Source organism: Furipterus horrens, unplaced genomic scaffold (genome assembly GCF_987537825.1).
Source record: "Furipterus horrens unplaced genomic scaffold, mFurHor1.1.pri manual_scaffold_11, whole genome shotgun sequence".
Taxonomy (NCBI): domain Eukaryota; kingdom Metazoa; phylum Chordata; class Mammalia; order Chiroptera; family Furipteridae; genus Furipterus; species Furipterus horrens.
In genome coordinates, this window is record NW_028327181.1 from 89,370,694 (window position 1) to 89,384,600 (window position 13,907).

The 13,907-nt window shown below is 36.0% G+C and overlaps 1 protein-coding gene across 2 annotated transcripts in view; it reads right to left on the minus strand.

The window, feature by feature from the left end:
- Positions 1 to 13,907, minus strand: part of TANC2 (tetratricopeptide repeat, ankyrin repeat and coiled-coil containing 2) — a 275,799-nt gene that overhangs the window by 230,648 nt on the left and 31,244 nt on the right. For both annotated transcript variants that reach the window (XM_090292221.1, XM_090292222.1), the window contains exon 2: positions 9,115 to 9,208. In XM_090292221.1, coding sequence (XP_090148347.1) covers positions 9,115 to 9,181 — 67 coding nt within the window. In that variant the 5' untranslated portion in view covers positions 9,182 to 9,208. The remainder of the gene's footprint in view (positions 1 to 9,114; positions 9,209 to 13,907) is intronic.

Here is a 13,907-nt window from a genome sequence, read left to right on the forward strand (position 1 = left end):
AAGCAGAAGATCGGATCAGCGAGCTGGAGGACAACCTACACAAAAACTCCCAGACAATGCAACAAAATGAAAAAAGACTGAACAAGACTGAAGAGGTTCTAAGACAGCTGCAGGACAACATGAAACGTAATAATATCCGTATCATAGGAATTCCAGAAGGAGAAGAAGAAGAGCAAGGGATAGAAAACCTCTTTGAAAAACTAATGACAGAAAATTTTCCTAACATGACGAGAGAAAGAGTCACGCAAGTCCAGGAAGCACAGAGGGTCCCAATGAAGATGAACCCCAACAGGCCCACCTCAAGACACATCATAATTAAAATGGCAACATTCAAAGACAAAGAGAGGATCCTAAAAGCAGCAAGAGAAAAACAACTAATAACATACAAGGGTACTCCAATAAGGCTATCATCAGATTTCTCAGCAGAAACACTACAAGCCAGAAGGGAATGGCAAAAAGTATTCCAAGCAATGAAAAACAAAGGCCTACAACCTAGAATACTATACCCAGCAAAGCTCTCATTCAAAATGGAGGGTGAAATAAGGAGCTTCCAAGACAAAAGAAGGCTAAAAGAATACATCTCCACCAAACCAGCAATGCAAGAGATGCTAAAAGGTCTGCTCTAAGAAGATAAAGAAACAGAGAGAGACAGAGAAGAACACGAGTACAAAGGGGAAAAATGACAATGAATAAGTACTTATCGGTAATAACCTTAAATGTAAATGGATTAAACGCTCCAATTAAAAGACATAGGGTAGCTGAATGGATTAGAAAGAATGACCCACATATATGCTGTCTACAAGAGACCCACCTTAGAACAAAAGATCTACACAGACTGAAAGTAAAGGGATGACTCAGAAAACTACATAACATTGAAGAAAGAAATTAAAGAAGATACAAATAAATGGAAGCATATACCATGCTCATGGATGGGAAGAATCAACATCATTAAAATGTCCATACTACCCAAAGCAATTTATAGATTCAATGCAATCCCTATTAAAATACCAGCAACATATTTCACAGACCTAGAACAAATACTTCAAAAATTTATATGGAACCAAAAAAGAGCCCGAATAGTCACAGCAATTTTGAGGAAGAAGAACACAGTAGGAGGAATCACAATACCTGATATCAAACTATACTACAAGGCCACGGTAATCAAAACAGTCTGGTACTGGCATAAAAACAGACATATAGATCAATGGAACAGAATAGAGAGCCCAGAAATAAACCCAGGTTCATATGGTCAACTAATATTTGACAAAGGGGGAAAGAACATCAAATGGAGTGAAAAGAGCCTCTTCAACAAATGGTGTTGGGAGAACTGGACAGGGACATGCAAAAAAATGAAACTAGACCACCAACTTACACCATACACCAGAATAAACTCAAAATGGATCAAAGACTTAAATGTAAGCCGTGATACCATAAAAGTCCTAGAGGAAAAAATAGGAAAATTTCAGATATCCCACATAGCAACATTTTCACTGATATATCTCCTAAGGCAAGGGAAATAAAGGAAAGAATAAACAAATGGGACTACATCAAACTAAAAAGTTTCTGCTCAGCTAAAGAAAACATCAGCAAGATGAAAAGGAAACCAACCATATGGGAAAATATATTCGCCAATGACATCTCAGACAAGGGATTGATCTCCAAAATATATAAAGAACTCATACGACTCAACACCAAGAAGACAGACAACCCAATTAAAAAATGGGCAAAGGACCTGAACAAACACTTCTCCAAAGAAGACATACAGAGGGCCCATAGACATATGAAAATATGCTCAACATCACTAGCCATCAGAGAGATGCAAATAAAAACCACAATGAGATACCACCTCACACCAGTCAGAATGGCCATAATCAACAAATCAACAAACAACTTGTGCTGGAGAGGATGCGGAGAAACGGGAACCCTGGTGCATTGCTGGTGGGAATGCAGACTGGTGCAGCCACTATGGAAAACAGTTTGGAATTTCCTCAAAAAACTAAAAATGGAACTGCCTTTTGAACCAGCAATTCCATTACTGGGATTATATCCGAAAAATCCTGAAACACCAATTCAAAAGAACCTATGCACTCCAATGTTCATAGCAGCACTATTTACAATAGCCAAGTGCTGGAAACAACCTAAATGCCCATCTGTAGATGAGTGGATCAAAAAACTGTGGTACATTTACACAATGGAGTTCTATGTAGCAGAAAGAAAGAAGGAACTTCTACCATTTGCAACAACATGGATGGAACTAGAGAGAATTATGCTTAGCGAAATAAGCCAGGCAACGAAAGAAAAATACGTTATGCTGTCACCTATTACAGGAAACTAATGAACAACACAAACAAATGAGCAAAATTGAACCAGAGGTATGTAAACAAGGAGTAGACTAACAGTAACAAGGGGGGAGGGGGGAGGGAGAAAAGGGGGTAAGAAGGGGAAGTGTAAAATCAAAGAACATGTATAAATGACCCACAGACATGGGCAACTGAGTGGGGACTGAATGTGGGGGAAGGGAGGGGCAGGATACAGGGAAGCAAGAGGGGAAAAAAAAAAAGTGAGACAACTGTAATGGAAAAACAAACAAAAAAATTTTTTTTAGTGGGGGAAAATGAAAATATGAAGAATGGAAATGCCAGTTCAGTGAATATTAGGACAAAGATTTTCCTTCACGTTGTATATTTTTCTCCCTATTTGATCTCTCCAGAGTTTGGCATTCTAAACAAGTAAGTAATGACTTAAGTTTCTTTGCATAGACCTAATAAGACCAGTTGTTAATAGAGGTTCCTTTTTCTGAACAAGCCTTTGACTGGAATGTCAAGCCTAAAGGAGACATGCTTGGGCTCATGTTGTTACCAAAAAGCCCTAAGGAACTGGGAATGACTTTCAAAGGTAATAAAAGCCCGCGAAATAAAAGGCCTGCTGCCATGGTTGGTTGTGCGGTCCACAGCAATCTCTCCAGGGAAGGAACGAAGGTTGTTTTCCTGAAAGATGGCTAGAAGGGACCTTAAGGCACAATGGAAAACCAGAAAGACTTGGAAAGGACAGGTGTGTACAGGCAAGGATGAATGCCAGGTATGTGGCCCAGCTTCTGTGCACTGAAGAGCAGACTGAGGGCCACCCTAAATGTTCCTTGGGTAAGTTCCAGCAAAACAGAACTAAAGATCATAAGTGATCATTTGCTGCTCTTGTTATGCTTATGCAAATGAACAGGATAAATTAAAAATGGACTTAATGTAGTCCCTTTAAAGACAAGGAGAGTAATCTTAGGGAGAAAAATCAGTATTCAAGGAAAATCACAATGATCAGTGGCAGACTGTAAAGTAGGGCAGCTAACCGTCTTAAAAGTTTCTTCTCATTTAAAAAATGGTTTCACTTGAAAATTAAACCATATCTGTGATATCACCAAAGAGATTCAAGTTGCAGGCAAGTAGAATGTCAAGTGCCTTGCAACTGTATGTCTTCCCAATAAGACAGTCTTACAGATTTAGAGACTTTTTTGTTGGTTATGTTACATAAATTAACATGTGTTTTCTGTTTTCAAAGGGCATAAGCCTATGACCGCATTACCTGAGTGATTGTCTGTACGCATAAGCCTCACTTAATCCTCTCTGCAGCGCTGCCTCCGGAGACTCAACAGTTTGGCTGAACTAAATGGCTGAGTTGGTGAAGAATGGGGTGGTCTGTGGGCTTCACTTTAAAACTGAATTCTCTTTTCTATCCTAATGGCTTGGACAGAAAGGGCCCAGAGGTCTGAGAGGGGGGAAACATAAACTATTTCCCTCAGCCCAAACTAAATAAAATGGGCAAAAGGGTTTTGGACAGGAGAGATGTGCCTAGCACACCTTCCTCCAAAGAAGCCCTTTTTTTTTTTTTTTTCTCCTAATGTGGAACATTGAAAAATTAATCCCTGCCTTTTGTCACCTAGTAGTTATGGATTGAATGATGCTTTTTAACCCTTTTTGCCAAATCTGTTGCCCCCAGAACACAACAAGGATGCCAGCCTGCTAAACCAAGCACGCCATTGTCCGGAGACAGCCAACTGACCTGGAGTCTGCACAATCCTTCCCCATGTGGGAAGGCCACCCTCCCCTCCACACCCCCACTGTTATTAGGGATTTCTGGACCCAAGGGTAGGTAGGACGACGACCATGTCCAGCTTGAAGCAGCTAGAGGAGCTTGAGACCTTCGCCCATTGTCCTTTACAAGATTACAAAGGGTCTTAATATCTGAGAGGGAGGGATAGTTATTTTTTACGAACCATGGGTATGGAGTTGGGGGGGGATGCTGGGGGAGGGGGGTGCTGGGTGGAGGGGAGTAAAGGGGAGAAAATTGGAACTACTGTAACAACATAATCAATAAAATATACTTTAAAAAAAAAAAAAGAAAAAAAAAAAAAGTCTAGTGCTGCAACATGCATTACAATAGGGCTACTAACCACATGTGGCTATGGAACCTTTGAAATGACATCAACTGAACAATTAAGATTTCTTATTTTAATTAATTTAAATTTAAATTTAAAAACTGATATGCAATATAGTGTTGAAAAGCTTTTACATATGTTTGAAACAGTTTGGGTATCTGAATTATCTTTTTCAACTCTAAATTTTGTGAAATATAAATATAGATGAAATATTTCCAATGGAAATTTAGCATCCAAATTGAAATGCATTCTAACTATAAAATACACACCCGATTTGGAATATTTAGTATAAAAATATATTAAATGTTTTAATAATAACATTTATAAAGATTACATGCTGAAATTTTAATATTTTGTGTATGTTGCATTAAATAAAATATATTATTAAAATAAAAAAAAAAAAGAAAGTGCATGAGGAAATGATCCACCATGAAAGTCATTAAACATAGAAATATCAGTGCTCTGAGCATTTGAGGTAATGCCAATGATGCAAAAAACATAAAATCTAACATCTCCATTATACCTCTAGCTCAGGTCTCAATCAAGGACAGGCTCTGATTGTATAAAAATTTAGAAGGTATCTTTTGGTCATAATGGAAATGTGTCCTATAATGCATTGGAAATTTCCACAAAATGAAATAGCAATAATGCTCTTGGCCTCATTAATACCATGGTTTTCTTTGTTCCCTGCCCTACACATATCTAGCCTATTTGTCTAACCATGTGACCATGTATTTATAGTTAGTTTTAATACCTTATAAGTCATACCTCCACTAAAATCAAATATTTTTCATCCATGGTTATTCTCATGTATTTGTTCATAGAATTCGAAAGTTATTTTAGCCAACTGAAAATGGAACTGCAATAAATTTATGTGCTAACCAGAAGAAACAAGGTATGTCTTTCCATTTGTCTAAGTTTTATACATTCCAATAAGTTTTCTCAAATTTAATCAGAATCTGACAGTTGTTATAGTGAATTAATTTTTTCTCATTTACATTTCAAATCAGTAAATATTGGTAGCACTGAAAGTACCAATCACCCTGCCAGATTATATTATTATCTCTAGTAGTTATTTACCACAATCTTTGGGGCTTCCACCTCATTTAAAAGTAAAAATCACGCTTTTCTTTCCTAATATTTATATGTCAATTTATTTTCTTGTCTTTATTGTAATTAGAACCTTCCAAACAATTTTTAATATGCTTTATTGATTATGCTGTTACAGTTGGCCCAGTTTCTTTTCCCTTTGTTCACCTCCACCCAGTGACCTCCCTCCCTCCAGTTGTCCCCCTCCTTAGTCCATGCCCATTGGTTGTGCATATAGTTCTTCTCAACATCTTCCTGTCTACTCCACTTACCCCTACTATGCTTCTTAATTCCTGTACCATCTCCTTCCCTTTCCCCTCGCACCGTCCCAGTTGACCTCCCCCCCAATATGTTCCCCATACCTATCATTCTTTTCCCACTCTCGTTGCCTAATTAGTTTGCCTTTGTTTCGATTCCCTTGCTTCTGTTGTTGGTTGTTGGGATACAGTTTTCATTTTAATGTTCATAGTTTTGATCCTCTTTCTCCTAAACAAGTCCCTTTAACATCTCATATAACAGTGGTTTGGATCTGATGAACTCCTTCAGTTTTACTTTGTCCTGGAAGCACTTTCTCTGCCCTTCTATTCTGAATGACAGCTTCACTGGATAGAGTAATCGTGGTTATAGGTTTTTGCTTTTCATTACTTTGAATATTTCTTACCAGTCCCTTCTTGCCTGCAGAGTTTCTTTTGAGAAATCAGCTGATAGTCCTTTTGGGACCCCTTTGTATATAATTCTCTTCTTCTCTCTTGCTGCTTTTAAGATTCTCTCTAGATACTTAATTTTTGACACTTTGATTATAATGTGTCTTGGTGTGATTCTCCCTGGGTCCAGTATTTTTGGAGCTCTGTGCTTCCTGGACTTGTAAGTCTATTTCCTTCCCCAAGTGAGGAAAGTTCTGCTTCATTATTTTTTCACATAATTTTTCAATTTCTAGTTCTTCTTCTTCACCTTCTGGCAACTCTATGATTCAGATGTTGGCTCACTTATAGCTGTCCCAAAAGTTTCTGAGTCCCTCCTCATTTCCCTCACTTTTCATTTCCTCTTTCTGCACTGGTTGACTGTTTGTTCCTTCCCTATGTTCCGATTTGTTGATTTGATCCCTGGTTTTCTTTCCCTCAACATTTGTTTTGTATGTGTTTTCATTCATTTCAGCAAGACTAGCCTTCATTCCTTCCCTGTCTTGTTTAAGATCTGCTGTTAGGTCTGTAAGCATTCTTATATCCAAAGCTCTGAACTGTGCCTCAGAAAGATTTCCTATCTGCTGAGCTGTTAGATCAGATATTTGCTGGCTGGTCAGCTGCGTGACTGGGATCTCTATCATGATCTGCGCCATCCTGACCATTCTGTGTTTACCTTTGCTTCCTGGGTGGGGCTGTCACACCTCCTACGCTATAGGGAGCGGAGCCCCGAGCACTCGTCACTACCGGGTGACCCTTCTCAGCACACTGTGGTATTTTGTGCAGGGATGGGAGTCTAAGACGGATTCTTGACGTTTACTCTCCACTGAGACCGGGAGATTCTTCCTCTGTCCCCAACCCCTCCGGCCCTCACAGTCCAAGGCAATGGGGGTCTGCCTTCCCCAGCATTGGAATTGTGAGCTGACAGGTCCGGTCTGCAGCTGGGGGTGCTCCCCAGGTGCTTCTCGCCTCCCCTTAAATACGGTGTCTGTGCTTACCACTGTCCTGCTGCCATCGCTGCAGCTGCCGCTGCCAGCACAGCCTGACCTCTCTGCCCCAGCTTTGCCCCTCCTACCCGTGCAGACGAGCACCACTTGTTTATAACTTCATACATTGGATTTCCATGTAGCTTTATTTTCTGGAACTTCTGGTTATTTCTGGTTTTGCAGTAGATGTATTCCTTCTTAGTTGTGCAGGAAGAAGGAGCGTGTCAGTCTAGGCCTCCATCTTGGCCGGAAGTCCCCAAACAATTTTGAAAAATTGTTTTAAAAACTGGCTGCTACTTTTCTTTGTTTAGTATGTTTAGCTGTTGGATACAGTGAATAATATTTATTATATTTAAATCACCCTTTTTCTATTTTAATGTTTTTGATGGTTGCTCAGTTTTATAAAATGCTTTTTTTTTTTCAAATATAATGACACATTAATGTGGTTACAGAATTCTTTTCTAACTTAAATACTTCTGTAAATGTTCTGATATAGAAATATCTTTGCATTCCTGAAATAAATTCTACTTGTTGTTGTACCTTATCAGCATTTATATTTAACTATAAGTTTTACTTACTTGGCTCACTTTCATTTCTGCGTCTCCTGCTTTCCTCACATTTATTTTTCATTTTTCTAGGAGACAAGCTTAATTAATTTTATTTTTCTCCTAACAGCTGTGTTATACTTAGGGCACTTTTGCATGATTTTAAATAATAAAGTTATGATAAGAGTTAAAAAATATGTAAACATTTAACGTTTAGTAAACACAGAAACACATATTTCCTCATAACAAAGAGGCACAGAGTTGTGTTTTCAAAAAACTTAGGAGTACCTAGTCCTACATTCACCAGAAACAATTTTCACTTCATGAGTCTGAATGAAGTTATAAAATTCAAGTTGATATCCACATGCCCTTGGGGGAAAAACTTTGCCTGAGAACATTCATTTGCTATTACTTGATATAAAATCAAAATATTGAAGTATTTATCTTGTGGCCCACTCAAAATTCCTATCAACTATTTAAATGACAGATTAGAACAGGCAACTTACATTTTTACAAATCTTTTTTTAACTAAATACTAAGTTGGTTTCCGAAAACAAAGCAAATGTTTATGCCTATTGAGAAATTTTACCTTACTAATCTTAAAAATAAGCCATGAGCAAAAGTTAATATGAAGACAAAACAGCCATCCGATTATTCATTAATAACTACAGAAAAAAAAACTGTATTGATAAAAACACTAATGATGACACACTTTTCCTTTCAATATACAATTTACTGTTTGAAATTCTTGCCTTGGAGTGTGTTCAAAAACATATACTGCTTCTCTACAAATAGAGTTCTTTCCATACAGAATATAAATCACTACTTTTATAACTACTTTAACTTACAATTACTCTAAATTATAAACATTATACAAGAAAAACCACAGAGAAAAAGAAATACTAGAATAAGAACCGCCCAAATCATTATTGATATAATCATTTACTTAGTAAATCAAAGGAATTAACTTTAATACTACAACCTACATTTCACTTTCTGTACAACCCTTTGAGGACAGATCCTATTTTTATAGTCTCATTCCCCAAAGAGTGCCTAGGACTAAAAATAATTTCACATGTTAATTCAAAAAGTAAATTTAGGTCTAAAAGGGTTTTAATAAGTAGTGCACACAAGCATTACTTGCTCATATATTGGAAATAAATGTTTTTCTTCACATACTTTCCCTTTACCTGACTGCTCCTGATAAGTATTCAAGTGTTCCTACCTCTAATAAAGAGTATGACAGCCTATAAAAACGTAAACTTTTTTCCTAAATTAAGTAATCCATTTAATAAACAAATACATAGTGTTGTAGCATTAATTCAGATCCCTAAAAGAACTTCCTTTTCAAAACCATCACACAGAATAAATGCAGCACAGTCACTTACCACTTGATCTGTTTTTACGACTTGATTTCCCTCCAGTAAGAAGCATCTTGAGACTATTCCGAAACATGATTGTGCTATTCTGGTACTCACAACACTGCAAAAGAAAATGTGGGAAAATATGTTAGAAATTCAGAATTAATTTTAAATGCACTATAAGAGATTAACTATGTTTAAAAATATAGTACAGAAATTTTAACTATGACAAAAATATTTAATTCATTCAATTAAACATTTAATTATTTTCTTAAAAATATCATACTTTGAATACCCTAAGAGATAAAGGTACCTACCACTGAGGGTACTTAGAAAACAAAATTAGGTAGCTATAAATACAGTCTACCTTGTCATTTGACTCTCTATTTTTCGGGCAATGTTTTTGTTTGCCCAACACATACACCCAAAGTTTAAGAGTCTAGGAACTTATAGCCACTGCATATTTTTCATTGATAAAGCCAGAATTCCACCTCACAAGACTACTGATGTATGAATCAGTGCTTTTCCTCTTTATGTCCCATTCCTATCAAGGAAAAATTCAACCAATTGTTCTTTGGATTATGTCCGCTCATGTTCTCAAGGGCTTTTATCCAACAATTATCTTCCTTTTCTTTCTCACACAATTTTAATTTTTTCTCTCTCTACTGAATCATTCCAATCATAACATAAACATGCTAATATGTCCTAACCAAAACAAACAAGCAAGCCCCTCTATTCCCACATGGTCCAATTACTGCTCCTATATCCTTGCTCTTCTTAGCAAAATTTCCCAAAAGTATTGTCAGTACTTGGTGCCTCAAGCAGATTGAGCAGAACAAATGTGAACTAGAACAGAGGTTAAGAGAAAATATCCAAACCAAAGCACAGAGATAAAGGTTGAAAATAAAGAAATGAGTATAAGAAGCATGTAGAATCCATTGAAAGGTTCTAATACACATGATCAATGAAATCCCAGAAGAGAAAAAATAAGAAACATTTGAAGCAGTAACAACCAAAATTTAACATTAATGAGAGATGCATAGCCACATTTTAAACAGCTGAAGAAAAAAATAAAACACATTTAAAAGCAACAATCAATATACTGAAAGATAACTTTCAACAGAGATGATGAATGACAAAAGACAATGGAATGAGACATCTTACAAATTCTGAAAGAAATAAATGCCAATCAAGAAACTGATTTACAGTTAAAAATATGTTTAAAAATGAAAATGAAATAAAGGTGATTTTATCAAGAAAAGAAATATGAAAAGAGAGTCCTTCAAAGAGAAGAAAAACGATACTAGAAAAAAATAATGCAAAAAGAAAGAACCATAGAAAAGGTAAATATTTTGGCAAAATCGAATAAACAGTGACTGTAAAAATAATATTACTACCTTAAGTTTAAAATATATATAGATTTAAAATATATGACAACGATAACAAAAAAGTCGTGAGATAAATTGAATTAAAGTTTCTGAGTATTGCATTGTGCAGGAAGCGGAAGAAGTAATAACTTACATTAAACTGCAATAATTCAAGATTCATGTAGTAATTTCTAGGATAGCCATAAAAAGCTAACAGAGGTGACAAAAAAAATTTTAAGTATTTGATTGAACCAAAGACGGTAAGAATTGAGAAAAAAGGTATAGTACATGTGGATAATATATAAAACTCAAATTGTATCTGTTATTGTTAAATATCCACTCCACTAAGACTTTATGAAAACAGAAAGATCGAATATACAAAATGATCAGGAAAGACATACCATCCAAAAACCAATTAAAAGAAGCTGGCATAGATGTGCTAATATCAAAGTACTCTTAAGACAATAAACATTACTAAAGATAAAGGAAGACACTTCATAATAATTAAAAGTCCTACCAATAAGATGTCATAATTCTAAATGTAAATGGAAGCAATGGTAAAGCTTAAAACCATATAAAGCAAAAATATACAAGACTAACAAATCTAAAAATCACATAGAATACTAACACACCTTTGTCAACAGCTACAGGATCAAGCAGATGAAATAATTTACTAAGGTATGTAAGATTTGAAATATACAACTAACCATCTAAACTTAATAAATATTTATAGTACACTCCTCCAAATAAAAATAAAATAAACAAATGATACATAAAACACGTGACAAAATGGACCATACGCAGGGTCATAAAGCAAGTCTCAACAATTCCAAACAGTTTAGTCTTTGAGAGTACATTTTCTGGCTACATTAAATTCAATTAAGTTAGACATGAATAATTTTTAAAAGTCAAGAAAATCCCCTACAACTTGAAAATTAAGTGATGTTCTTCTAAATAACTCACAAGTCAAAAAGAGGAAATAAACCACAATAAAATTTTTAAATATTTGCAATGAACGATCATGAAAATATGACTGACGTAAACATATAGGATTTAACTAAAGCAATACTTGTAAATAAATAGTTGGTTTGCTTTAGTTGGTTAATTGTGTATTCCAAATCTTACATACTTTAAATGCATATATTAGAAGAGGAGGATAAAAATCAATATCTAAGCTTCATCTCAAAAAGTTCAAAAACAAACAGCAACTCAAATTCAAAGAATTAGAAGGAAAGAGTAAAGAGTAGAAATGAATGAAACAGAAAACCATCCCAAAATAATAAAATCAACAAAGTCAAGCACTGGATTTCTGAAAAGTAGTGAAACTTTATGATAAATCCCTAGCAAGGCTGATTATGAAAAAAGAGAAATCACCAATATCAAACATGAAATAAAGGACAAAATTTCAGAGAGTAAAGGCTTTTTAAAAAATATGAAAATACTACACACTTTACACTAATTTAATACTTTATATGAAACAAATGATTTAAAAATAATTTAGTGACACTCTATTAAAGAAATTCATCAAAACTCTTTCCACAAAGGAAACTACAGGGCCAGATTATTTCTCTGGTAAAGAATACCAAATATATCCCGGCTGATGTGGCTCAGCTGGTTGGAGTAGGGGTCCCCAACCCCTGGGAACCGGGCCACACAGCAGCAGGTGAGCGGCTGGTGAGCAAGGAAGCAAAGCTCCGTCTGGATTTACAGCCGCTCCCCATCGCTCCCATCACCGCCTGAGCTCTGCCTCCTGTCAGATCAAAGGTGGAGTTATAGTCTCACAGGAGTGCAAACCCCACTGGGAACTGCACGTGCAAGGGATCCAGGTTGCGTGCTCCTATGAGAATCTAATGCCTGATGATCTGACATGGAGCTGAGGCAGTGGTGCTAGCACTGGGGAGCGACTGCAAATACACTGTCATTAGAGAGCTTTGACTGCACAGAGACCACGATAAATCAATTGCTTGCAGACTCATATAAAATCCTGACAGCGAGTGGCAAGTGACAGGCTGCATCTGGTGGCAGGCTTTATAATGGCAAGGGCGTTGAGATACCTCAATTGCACGGGTGTATCTGGTGGCAGGCTTTAAGTCAGAATCTGACACTTATTTTAGTCCCTGCATAGCCGACCCGTTATTTTATTTACCACTCCGCCTGCACCCCTTTTTTGCACTGTGCACTTGTCTCAGTCACAGTTTTGGTGAGTCTACGTGCTAACCCTAGCAGGTGGTGAATTGTATAATTATTTCATTATATATTACAAGGTGATCATAATAGAAATAAAGTACACAATAAATGTAATGCACTTGAATCATCCCAAAACTATCCACCTGCTGGTCTGTGGAAAAATTGTTTTCCATGAAAGCAGTCCCTGGTGCCAAACTGGTTAGGGACTGCTAGGTCGGAACATTGTCCCATAAACCTAGGGCTGATCATTTGATCCCCAGTCACAGGGCACATAACTCAGGTATGAGTGGCAACCAATCGACGTTTCTCTCACACATCAATGTTTCTGTCTCTCTCTCTCTCAAATCAATCAATAAATAAATAATTTTAAGGGATATAGAAATAATACTTCCCAATACATTTTACAAGGGCAGCATGATCTTATTCCCAAAAGCTAACAAGATTACAAGAAAAAAAATTACAAACTGCATACTTCATGAACAAAAAATTCTTGACAAATGACACTGAAAATTACAATATATTGCTACAAAAACATTAAAGGAGACCTAAATAAGTGGAGATATACCATGTTCATAGATTGGAACATTCAACATTCTTAAAATGTAATTCTTCCTATATTGTTCTAAAAAGACAGTACAGTCTCAATAAAATTCCAGGAGGTATTTTTTGTAGAAACTGGGAAGCTGATTCTAAAATGCATAAGGGTAATGCAAAGAGCCTAGGGAACATCCAAAGCAATCCTGGAAACAAACAAAAAAGCTGGAACACTTATATGACTTGATTTTAAGACTAGTACTAAAGCTCCTGTAACTGTGACAGTATGGTAATGGCATTAAGTATTAACATGCAGATCAATGGAACAGATTAGGTAGTCCAAAAATAGAACTACATTTAGATCATTTGTTTGGATACAAGTGAGAAATATATATATATATATATTAAAAATATTCTACATATATGATCTCAGTTAATCCTCCTCAAAACCCCTTTAAGGTGGATGGTATTTGCTTAATTTTCCAGAGGAGGAAGCTGAGGTAAAAAAAGTGAGATCACATACCCAGTTATACAATAATACAATAATAAATGCTTCAGGCTGTATTTGAACACATGCTCTTTGTGCTCCTCAGTGCCTATTCTTAAATAGAGAACACTTAAAGAAATCTATTTAAAGCATTAACTGAGACTATGAAATTTCTAAATCTAATGATCCAAATTAATAGTCTCAGAAGTATTATTCCACTTGGTTCCTGTTTTTAAAATATGTAT